This window comes from Dasypus novemcinctus, chromosome Y (genome assembly GCF_030445035.2).
Source record: "Dasypus novemcinctus isolate mDasNov1 chromosome Y, mDasNov1.1.hap2, whole genome shotgun sequence".
Classification (NCBI taxonomy): domain Eukaryota; kingdom Metazoa; phylum Chordata; class Mammalia; order Cingulata; family Dasypodidae; genus Dasypus; species Dasypus novemcinctus.
Window position 1 is genome coordinate 10,068,811 of NC_092216.1, and position 12,738 is coordinate 10,081,548.

At 32.8% G+C, this 12,738-nt stretch overlaps 1 protein-coding gene across 3 annotated transcripts in view; it reads left to right on the forward strand.

Annotated features, from left to right (window-relative positions):
• Positions 1–12,738, forward strand: part of LOC139438386 (ubiquitin carboxyl-terminal hydrolase 9X-like) — a 160,252-nt gene that overhangs the window by 66,314 nt on the left and 81,200 nt on the right. For all 3 annotated transcript variants that reach the window (XM_071213501.1, XM_071213502.1, XM_071213503.1), the window contains exons 15-21: positions 4,553–4,640; positions 6,718–7,060; positions 8,312–8,407; positions 8,862–9,073; positions 10,374–10,614; positions 10,916–11,065; positions 11,844–11,964. In XM_071213501.1, the coding sequence (XP_071069602.1) occupies positions 4,553–4,640; positions 6,718–7,060; positions 8,312–8,407; positions 8,862–9,073; positions 10,374–10,614; positions 10,916–11,065; positions 11,844–11,964 (1,251 nt within the window). The remainder of the gene's footprint in view (positions 1–4,552; positions 4,641–6,717; positions 7,061–8,311; positions 8,408–8,861; positions 9,074–10,373; positions 10,615–10,915; positions 11,066–11,843; positions 11,965–12,738) is intronic.

Genomic DNA, 12,738 nt, shown 5'->3' on the forward strand with positions numbered 1-12,738 from the left:
ATAAGTTACTTGCCTGACCAAAGTCTTATTTTCACGTGTTGGAGCAAGATGGCTGCCGACGTCTGCAAGGGTTCAGGCTTCCTGGGTTCCTCCCCTCCAGGGTCTTGCTTCTCTCTCTCGGTTCAAGGTTCCTTTCTTCCCAGGGCTTGCTTCTCTCTTCGTGTGCTTACTTCCCAGGTCTCCAGTTTAAGGCTTCAACTTCAAATTCCAACATCAAAACTACAACATCAGAAACCCTCAAACTTGTCTGTGTCTTATCTGTGAGTCCCTTTAGTGGGTGGGGGCTCGACAACCTAATGACATGGCCCAATCAAAGCCCTAATCATAATCATGCCCAGGTACAGGCCAGATTACAAACATAATCCAGTATCTATTTTTGGAATCCATAACCATATCAACCTGCTACAGTATATAACTTCTCCCTTTCCCTGTATGATTTAAAAAGAGAATGCATGTTACAATTTAACATTTATGTTCATGAGCCATAAAAATATATAAAGACGCCATCTATGACAAATAATATAATGGAGGAGGGATGGAGATGTGTTGGGACCATATGGTTTTCATATTGTTGAAACTACGCCAGTATTATTCATACTGGATTATTTTACATAAGATGTTGTTTGTAAATCCTAAGTTAACCACTAAGAGAATAAGTAAACATTATATTAAAAAGGAAAGAAAAAGGCAATGAAGTGGTATACTGCAAAAAAACAAACAAAAACCATTAAATTTCAAAATGGCAGGAATGGAAGAATTGAGTAACAAAAAATGACATATAAAAACCAAATAGCTAACTGGCAAAGGTAATCATACTAAATTAAAGGATTAAACTTTCTTTCCAGAAGAATATGCCCAACAATTGGATTTTAAAAGGAATCTATATGGTGTCCATAGACACCTTTTAGGTTCAGGACACAAATGTTGGAAAAGATAATTCATGCAAACAGTATCAAAATATGCAATGGGAGTGGCCATATTATTGTCAGACAAAATAGACTTTGAATCGAGATTACAAAAGAAAAAAGGATGGGAAACGGACTTTGGCCCACTGGTTAGGGCGTCTGTCTACCATATGGGAGGTCCGCGGTTCAAACCCCGGGCCTCCTTGACCTGTGTGGAGCTGGCCATGCGCAGCGCTGATGCGCGCAAGGAGTGCCGTGCCACGCAAGGGTGTCCCCCATGTGGGGGAGCCCCATGCGCAAGGAGTGCGCCCGTGAGGAAAGCCGCCCAGCGTGAAAAGAAAGAGCAGCCTGCCCAGGAATGGTGCCCGCCCACACTTCCCGTGCCGCTGACGACAACAGAAAGCGGACAAAGAAACAAGACGCAGCAAATAGACACCAAGAACAGACAACCAGGGGAGGGGGGGAAATTAAATAAATAAATTAATTAATTAATTAAAAAAAAGGAGTTACAAATTGACTAAAGGTGAAAAACATTAAAAAGATATAGTAGTTGTAAACATGTATGCACCTAACCACACTATTCCAAAATAGATGAAGCAAACAATGATAAAATTTAAGAGAGATATAGAGAGTTTTACGGTAGTAGTTGCAGTCTCCTATAAACCCCTTCATAGCCACTCAATAGTCTAACTGAACAGAAATATGGAAATAGCATGAACAATGCTGTAAACAAATTAGACCCAATATACATTCCATACAACATGTTCTACTTAATTGTACATGGATTTCTCTCTAAAATAGGTCATATGTTGGGCCATAAATTATCTTATTGTAAATATATTAATAAAATATTGAAGTAATACAAAGTACGGTGCCCAGTGATAATCGATTGGAGCCATATAGCTTTAACAAAGGGAAAAATGGAAAATCCAGAAGTACGTGGAAATTAAAATGCTGTTTCCTTAACACAGGGAAATTAGAATATTGGAATTAGAAATGAAAATAGGGGAATATCTGCTAACCTGATAGAAATAAAAAGGATTATAGGAAAATATGAGCAGTAGTACTTTGTAGGTTGAATTATGTATGCCAGTGAACTTATTCCACTTTCTGTGAGTGTGACATCATATAAATAAGCACTTTCAAAGGTGTTTATTTTTAGTTAAGGTATGATCCAATTGAATCAGCATGGTCCTCGATATATTTTAAGGGGCTACTTTATCAGCAGAAGAAATTTGGATGCAGTTATTCATGGGAGGCCACAGGGAGAAGCCAAATTCCCAAAACCAAAGAGATGACAGAGGGAGAGACAGATCTCTGTGTGACAAGAGGCAGGGATACAAACCAAGAAATTGAGAAGTGTGACAAGCACCAAAATGCAGCAGACTTCGGGGAGAAAACGTCCTCACTGATGCCTTGATTTTGGACTTAAAGTCTTAATTCAGGAATCAGTAAACTCCTTATTACTCCAAATCATTTTGTGATATTTCTCAGAGCAGCCTGGCTAACTGAAACATAGGCAAACAAATTAGATAACCTAAATGAAATGGGCAAATTCCTAGATGCTCACAAATTACCTAATGAGTCGAGACAAAGGAAAGTTCAAGTGAGGCATTGACTTGCTAAAAAAAAACCTTTCAATAAAGAAAAGGCCAGTTGTCTGCACTGGTGAATTTCAAGTTGTCCTGCTTATTAGAAACTGCCTGTTTTCACCCGGCCATTCAGCATTGCCGTGGAAGTTTTAGCTGGAGTAGTTAGGCAGAAAAAGAAAAACATCCAAACAGGGAAGGAGTAAATGAAACTATTTGCGATAACATTGCCTTATATATAGAAAAAAACAATGAATGAACAAGAAAGATGGTAGGGCTACCTTCCAGCAAAATTACTCAGCATAGTTGAGGTGCACAAGATCATAAATAAAATAGGTTGTCTTTCAATCCAGAAATTAATAGCTTGAAATGAAGAATGACATTTCATGTACAGTGCATCCAAAAGAATAATATACTTAGAAATAAATTTAGTCGGGTGAAGGGAAAAAAAAAACATGGAGAACTCAAAGCACTACTGAAAGAAATTAAAGACCTATGTCAATAAAAAGATACGTGTTCATGGATTAGAAGGCTTTATTTTGTTGAGCTGTCAATACCCAAAGTGACCTACAGAAAAAAGTGCCAACCTTGAAAGAAAATTCCAGCAAACTTCTTTGCAGAAATGAAAAAGTGATTTTCAGATTAGTATAGATTACAGGGAGACCAAAAAAGGCTTACAGTTTTGAAAAGGAAGATCAAGGTAGAAAGAGTCATACTTCCTGATTTCAAAACTTACTGCAAAGCGCTGGAATAACTAGACCATTGTGGTTAGCATAAAAATAAGACACATTAACAGTGAAGTAGAATTAAGGGTCTAAAACTACACTCACATATCTATGGTCAGTTGGTTTCAACAAAGGTAGTGTGTATACAGATGATGCTGCATTAATTGGATATACCCATGCAAACAGTGAAGTTTTGATTCCTATGTCACACTGTGTGCAAAAATCAAGTCAAAATATAATAGCTAAAATTACTGAGTATTGAGAAAATTCTTATGACCTTGGATTGGTAACAGTTTCTTAACACCAAGAAGACAGGAACAAAAAAGATAATTTGGACTTCATAGAAATTTTAAGCTCTTACACATTATAGGACACTATCCAGAGAGTGAAAAAAATTCAATAAAATGGGAGAAAATACTTGTAAATACATCTGACAGGGTCTCAGTTTTTATATGTAGAATGGCAAGATGTCTCCAGGATATATATGTAGCATCCATACCTCAACAACAAAACGCTAACAGTGGAATTATATAATAGAGAAATAACAAGTAAATGTTTATCCAAAGAAATTATAAAATGACCACCAAAGGACTGAAAAACTGGTCAGCAGTATAGCAAAGTCAACATCTACAGTGCAATAGCACCTTACACACAGTAGGATGGGTAGGATATTATAATATTAGTGTTGGTAAGGATGTAGAAAAATTGGAAGATAAAAAATATGGTGGAAGATTGTTTTGATTTTTAATTTTTAGTTTTTTCAGAAAATTAAACATGAGATTACCATAAGGCCCAGCATTTCTACTTTTAGCTGTATACCCCAAATAATGAAAGATAAAGATCAAACAAATTTTGTACACTGATTGTCTTGCAGCGTTATTCACAATAGCAAAGGGGGAGAGAATCTCAATATCAGTGATGGCTGTATGAATAAACAACATATGGCATGTACATAAAGTGGAATATTACTTAGCTGTAAAAATTAAAGAAGTGCAGATATGTGCTACTTCCTCAATGAATACTGACATTGTGGAAGAGATATAAGTCTTAAATGGAAAAGGACAAATGATTACATGATTCTACTTTGGTTCAGTTTTTATGTATAAAATGAAGTAATATCTCCAGTTCATTGTCACTGAAAAATAATATACTTGTGTATAAGTAGAGATACTGACAAAAACAAATGGACAAAACAGTGTGTGCATATGGGTAAAGTGTATAAGATAATTTCTTGTATATTTTACACTTTGAAAATTTCAATTTATGTTGAAATAAAAGTTATCTTCCCACTTTTATATATATGTGTATAATGCATAATTTTGTTAATTTGCAGACCATGAAGACTATGACCCACAAACTGTGAGGCTTGGAAGTAGATACAGTCATGTTCAAGAAGTCCAAGAACGGCTTAACTTCCTTAGGTTTGTTTTAAAAATTAATGCTATTTTCCTTAAGTCACAGAGGGGGAAAATGCAGTGTTACAATGTGCTTAATATTAAACTAAGTGTTTCTTAAGTGGCCATTCTCTTGTCAGTCTTTTCCTACTTGGAATATCATTTTGCCTAATATTTGCATAACATTTTCCTATGTAATTATTATTAAATGTTTTGTAAATGTTAACACCTTTTTTTTTTTGCCATTTTGAAGAAAATATTTTAAATTTCATTATAGAGTTTGAATTTATGTTAGAAATGTACATTTAGTCTAAAAGATCATATTTTTATTGTTTGAACTTAAGGACACAAAAACAACCAGTTGGAACCACATTATCTTTAATATTCTGATGAGCAATAAGTAAACAATGTGGTTTACCTGTTTTGGTGCTTTTTTATTCTAATAATGACTAAAAGGTGGTCCTTGTTAAATAACTTAAGGATCAAGAAAATCCTATGAACTAGAGCTAAATATGTCCAAGCCTGAACTTGCTCAGTATTGTTTAGCTTTTACTGACATGTGCATGTGTCCATATATGTTTGTGTATATATAGCTTGGATAATGAGTGGTTCCTTAGAATTTAAATTACCTTATCATGGAGCAAAACAAGACTATTTAAAATTTTCAGATATATTCTGTTGAATATTTGGGGGGCGGGATGTGTTAGTTACATAATATTTATATTTAGGATTTAACTAAGTCGGTGGAAAATATTTAGATGGCCTTAAAGTCTGTATTTCCTACTTGGTAAATATATTAATATTTACTAATATACTAATATTAAGATTCTTAACTTTTTACATATTTTCAAGTTGAGAAAAATGAGAACTGTCAGATTTCATGATGTTTGATATTTATTCAGATTCTAAACAAATCCTTTTTTGTTTGTGGTTTTTAGGAGGTACTGGGGATTGAACCTGGGACCTCATGCATGGGGAAGCTGGTGCTCAACCACTTGAGCTACATCTGCTCCCTCCTTTTTTTTTTAAGTACCTGAAATAAAGGAACTGCTTCGTGGTAACTGAGAGTCCAATAGCCATTGTTATTGATTGGTGTGGGTATATATGGTATCTTTTAGATTTATTGGAGAGAAAATTGCGTCACATCTATCTACTTTATTAAAGGTTAATATCAGAGGACCTGTGATAGTTCCTACTTTGTAAGTACCTACCTGTGCATCTCATTAAGGAGGAACTAAGAGTTATGCCTGTTTTATGTTTGGCCTTGTGCTAATCACTTTAATCCTCCCTGTAACCTTTGAGGCAGGTGTTATTTCCATTTGATTAATAAAACTGAGATTCAGCTTTGTGAGCGTAACTTATTTGAAATGTAAAATTATCTGGATGACATTAAGATTGTGTTTTCTCTCATGGTCATTCATAGAAATAGAGGTAGATGGAAAGATGGTATATGAAACTAGAAAGCTAGTTTGAAGGAAGAGACTGCTTGAGGCAGAACCGTCACTTTATTGTTTTATTTTGGTGAACAAAAGTAATAGTCACAAAACTAAAAGTCTTAGAGGACATAATTTACTCTTGATTGCTGGCATCCTAATGATTACGGACATAAAAATTAGTTTAAAGTATGCGTAGGTTGTCCTTTTTAATGTGGCTAGATACTGAGTATATGAGATGTTATAAAATTTAGGCATTTTAACTCATATCATCATTGTTATATCTGAAAAATAATTCAGATTACCTCATTTTTTGTTGATGCCACTTAAGTATGGCATTATATGAAAATCTAGAATGTAACATAAATATTAAAGGCTGAACTCTTAAAGGCAAGGAAAGAGTTTCTATTAAAAGATTTTATTACTATTTAGTTCAAATACCTGTCAGAATTTCTGGCAAATGTGTCTAATAAATCCTTGGTAAATGAGTTAATATCTGATTTTTTACTTCCGTAATGTGGTTAAGAAATAATTTCTTTTGAAAGAATTTATACCTTTTAGTTGTAACCAAGTGTAATTTTGAGAAATGTATTTTTATCCATATTCAAATAAATCCCTTTTGAGAAGAAAATACATACACCCTAATTACTTCTTTCTTATATTTTTCCAAGATTTTTATTGAAGGATGGCCAGTTGTGGCTCTGTGCGCCTCAGGCAAAACAAATATGGAAATGCTTAGCAGAGAATGCAGTTTTCCTTTGTGATCGTGAAGCCTGTTTTAGGTGGTATTCCAAGTTAATGGGGGATGAACCAGACTTAGATCCTGATATTAATAAGGACTTCTTTGAAAGTAATGTGCTTCAACTTGATCCATCCCTGTTAACTGAAAATGGAATGAAATGTTTTGAACGATTCTTCAAAGCTGTGAATTGTCGAGAAGGGAAATTAGTAGCAAAAAGAAGAACCTATATGATGGATGATTTAGAATTAATAGGATTAGACTACCTTTGGAGGGTAAGTGAGAACTAAGAAATTCATTTGCAAGCCTTGTATCATAGGTGGTATTTTTAAAAATTTGTTGAGAAATCATAATTTTGTTTGTGAATTAAATGCATTATCCTCCTCTAGTGCTTGTGCTGGAAGTCTAGTGGAGTAATTATTACTCCTTAGCTTCTAATTGTGTCAGTTGTATTTGCCAGTTATGTTTTCTTTTCTTTAATTTTCTTTTGCCTCCTGTCACTGATGTTCCTTTTGTCCTTACTCGGGTTCTCTTACTCTTTCTCATATGTATATAACGCGCTAACTATTGTCTCCCTACATATATTTTACCTCCCTTCATTAAAGTTACTGTTTTCTCTCCTTATGTTTAGTGCAGATATCTGTTTTTTTCCTTTCATTGTTGATTTGGTGTTTATTGTACTACTAATGCAAAAATAAACTACAGGCAGAAGAAACTACTGTAATTTGTAAGGAGTTATGACCTTCGTTGACACTGATATATTGTGATACATTTAAATAACTGAAGACTAGGATTTTAAATTCTCTTCAAAACTAACTTGTGATAATATAAACATTATTTCCATCTTTAAAAATCTAACCTATAATAGGGAACCTTATATGATTGTGGATATGATTTTAAGATGTTTGCTCTGGTGGTTGAATCAGTATCATTCATTTAAATCAGTGGTTTTTATACCTTTTTAAAAAGCAGCAACCCATTTAAGTAATAGAAGTGTACTTGATATACCCAATGACGTTAAAAAATAGACTTTTCCTTTCCCTTCTTAGATTTCTCAGAATGTCAGCCCTGATACACTTTTATAATGTCCTAGCATTCTAAAATTAATTTGAAAAACACTTATTTAATTGCATGGTTTACAAAGAGCTACATGTAACATTGAACTGGGGGAGGTAGCTTTTTTTGTTAAATGGTATTTCATTTAATTTTTAGCTTATTCTAATTACTCCTTGAAAACTTTACAGCTAAGCTACTATGATGTTAAATTGTAGAATTAAATGATAGGTTGAACCATGTTATATTTTTTTCATTCTTAAGGAAATTACTTTATTCAGAAGATTTGTATTATCTTTATAATCATTCTTTGCATCTGTTGTTTTGTCATTTGATTCTATTAAGTTGACTATTGGACTCAACTTTTGCGGTTCAACATTATATTAAAAATAATTGAGGCTATGAATAGAATCTATGTGCCTCGTTAAAATATTTCTTGAGAGGTATTAATTCTTTAATCTTTTTGGATTTAGGTAGTGATTCAGAGCAATGATGACATTGCCAGCAGAGCTATAGATCTTCTTAAAGAAATATATACAAATCTTGGCCCCAGGTTACAGGTCAATCAGGTGAGGATTTAAGTGTATGAATATTCCACTAAAATTAGTTTGAAAGTACTTTGTGCTTGGTATACACTTTCATTTAACTTAGAGTTAGTTAGAAATTATTTATCTCTTGTAAAAAATAGTTAAGTATTTAATCCACTTTTGTTTAAATGAATATGGTTTTGATAATTATCTAAAGATGATTAGAGTTTTAGAATTATTTTTGTATGTTGGGAAGACTAGAAATCAAACCATATTTGACTGAACTTAATCCATAGGTTTATTAAAACAATAATTAGTTCATGCTTGCTTACTTTCAAACTACCAAGCCTCCTTTTAGAAAACTTTGTGTTTTAGTATTGGTATATGTAATTGTGCATAGTTTAAATTGAAAGTTTGCCGCGTTTATTTGGAATGTCATTTAATTTTTCGATTTCTAAGCAACTTGAACTGTTTTTATTTGGGCCATTATTTATAGGTAGTGATCCATGAAGACTTCATTCAATCTTGCTTTGATCGTTTGAAAGCCTCCTATGATACACTATGTGTTTTGGATAGTGACAAAGACAGTATTAATTGCGCAAGACAGGAAGCTATTCGAATGGTTCGAGTATTAACTGTTTTAAGGGAATATATAAATGAATGTGACAGTGATTTTCATGAGGAAAGAACAATTCTACCTATGTCAAGGTTTGTGAGAAATTGATCTAATACTGATTCTGTTATTTTCCTAGCCAGTTAATAGAAAAGTAATGACATACAAGTAAAAGGAGAATGAGATGAATTTTTATTTCTTGGTTTTGATGTCCTGCCTTTAAAAACATTATTTGGGGAGTGGATGTAAAGTGGTTGATGACCTGCTTCCCATGTATGAGGTCCCAGGTTTGAGCCATGGTATCTCCTGAAAAACATATAAAACAAACAAACCAAAAAAACAGCTTTCATGGGGAAGAGATGTAGCTCAGTGGTTGAGTACCTGCTTTCCATATGTGAAGTCCTGGATTCAGTCCCTGCTACTGTGAATCAGTCGATCAATTAAATTTGTACATTATATTTTTTAAGGGGGACCTGTAAGTACATTCTCTATTATATTCTTTTTGTTTACCATATTATTACCCATTATGTGTGGCATGGGAATTTGCAGTTCATATACTTTTGTTTTTATCTCATACACTTACACTTTTAAAAGCATAATCAAGTTGACAAGTAATGTTAATAGCTGTTTTTCCAGTAGATATGCGAAAGAATATATAAAAATAGAATTTCTTTAAATTTAGTAACAATCCATAAAATAATTTAATTTAGATTATTTTATATAATCATAACCAATTTGTATATGTTATCATTTAATAAATTATTAAGTATTAAATAACTAGCTAAATTATTTAATAGTTTAAATAACATTTCTAGTTTAGGGAACTTTACAAAATGAGAATCACTGGGTCCTTTTTGTTTTTTTTTCTTTTCCTTTTTGGGAAGGGGTTTTTTTGTGAGTTTGATTGGTTCATCTTGAAAATATGCATTTTTATTTTATACCTTAACCTGTGAAAAGAGGATTTATCAACTTAAGTATTATTAGGGGGTAGATTCTGATGTTATATGAATTTCTCAAGAAAAATGTGCTTCATAGCATTTTTGTCAGTACTGTATCTCACCTCCACATTTAAAGAGTCTTAGGGAGTTCAACGGACTTGTAGATTAGAAATAACTAATGTGTAATACTCATGTATGTCATAATTTTAGAAACCTTATGACCTGCAGCGAAAGATACAGATATAACAACAATTAAAGTGATTTAGTTATATTTCCAAGATTAATTACAATGTTTATAATTTTCAAGCAGCATAGAATTGTTTCCAGAATTCCAAAAATAAATAAAAAAATAAATTTAACTCATTATTAATAAGAAGATATTAAATTCCCACCTGTATGTCATGGCAATCTGCTGAATGTGATCTCTTTTTTCCCTTTCTTTTTAATTTTTCCCCAGAGCATTCCGTGGTAAACACCTCTCTTTTATAGTTCGATTTCCAAACCAGGGCAGACAGGTTGATGACTTGGACATATGGTCTCACACAAATGATACAGTTGGCTCAGTACGACGATGTATTCTCAATCGTATCAAAGCCAATGTAACCCATACAAAAATTGAACTCTTTGTGGGAGGTGAGCCGATAGATTCTGAAGATGACAAAAAGCTAATTGGACAATTAAACTTAAAGGATAAATCAGTAAGTATATATAATTATCAGTATTTCAAAACAATTAAATCATGTATTCATTGAGTGTGAGTTATACATGTATTATGTGTCATGAGTTCAGCTTTTAACCCTGAGCAAGACAGGCATCATAGTATGTACTGTATAGTGGAGGATATAAACTGTCTAAATGGTTCTGTTGGACAGTACTTTTACATGTGTCTCTGAAATTAAAGCATAAAATATTTTTTAATATTTTGGTACATTACTAGTTTCTGTATACTGTAAAAATAATTGCCATTTCTTTGCTACTAATATATAATGTTGTTTTCAGCTAATTACAGCCAAACTTATACAAATAAGTTCCAATATGCCTTCAAGCCCTGATAGTTCTTCTGACTCCTCAACTGGATCACCAGGAAATCACTGTAATCATTACAGTGATGGTCCCAATCCAGAAGTGGAAAGTTTTTTGCCTGGAGTGGTGAGTAGCTACTTTATCGAAGTCATTATACTTTTTGGGAATACATAGAATTATATAGTGTGGTTCTTTTTCTTGGGAAGCTTGAAGTTTCATAGATAAGGCAAAATATCAAATACCAGTATAGTTAACAGTTTACTTTGTAATAGATATCCTTAATTGTATGATTATAAAATAAAAATGTCCCAGAGTATTGTGTTTTGATTGAATTAATTTGCTACAGCTTAACTATACTACTATTAAATATATAGCTTTAGAAAGAAATCTATATTATTCATCTCTGCTTTCAAACTGATTCTAAAGAAAAATAGTCGCAAGTCTTTCTCTAAAAAAACAGTTACTACCCTCCTTCTTAACCTTTTCTTTTTCCCCATAAAAATTATTATGCTACAGTTACACCAGACACACTTTATAGTCTGTGGGATTTGGCTTCCTGCAAAATAAAATAAGAATTTAACCAGAAGCGATTACTCTGAGAAAGTGAGATGCTTTTTGTTTATACAATATCTGGGTGCTATATGAAAGGTATAATAGAAAGACCATCACAAAAAATTACACATAGTGGCTTGGAAAGCTTAACAAATGATATGGCTGCATCATGAAAGATCAATGCATTTGTAAAAGTAAAAACAGGGAAGACATATTAGGGAATAAAAATAGTATATGCTAAAATATAATTGGCCAGTAGAAAAATTATTTTGATACAGTGAATAATTTTGATTCATACAAAATTTTTTCAGTGTAATGTACAAGTAAATATTTTATGTATTCTATATTCTAGATAATGTCTCTACATCACAGATACGTCTCTTTTCTTTGGCAAGTTGCAGACTTAGGGAGCAGGTTGAATATGCCACCTCTTAGAGATGGGGCGAGAATACTTATGAAACTTATGCCACCAGGTAAGAAAATTGCCCTTCACCCAACCCCAAAAGAAGAATATTTACGAAGTACATGATGGATAAAAAGAAGGAACAAATTCTGTTTCCATGTGAGAAATACCTTGTTTTATAGTCTATAATTTGGATCATTTTGTCATCCACTGCAGAAAAAAATATTTTCCATTGATGGCAAAAATATTTAGTAACAATTTTTTTTTCCAAACCAGACTCATACTCAACACAATCAGGTCAAGATTCTCCAAGGAATTATAAAATGACGAACATTCTCAGGTGTCTTTTTAACCGTCCATTGTGTTTCTTTCAAACACATTGACCTTTTATCTTTTATTCTCCATATACCATTCTATCTCTAAGTAAAATGTTTATGCTATTACATTCTCAAGTTTTGATAACATATACTGTTTCTTTTTTGCATAGGTGAAAATAAGTTCATCTCACAATCTTTGGTTAAATCTGTATTCATTGTTTTATATTTTCAAAATTATTTATAAAAATCTTTATGTGTCCTAGGATATTCACACCTGTTTTATGCTAAATTTAAAACATTACCCCTTTTCATTTGCTGTGTTTTCTTTGGTACTAACCATTAAATCTTCCGTATTTCCTCCATTAACTTCTCAAAACAGTTTACCATGGGGTCCTATATGTTAGATCAGATGTTTTCTTGTAGCATTTCCTGTTTGTGATGCAGTTAAGTTGGTCTGTTTAATGCAACTTTCTTTCTGGGACTACTTTGAAAAAATGTATTGTGGTGAATCCTGTGTGTTTCTCTGT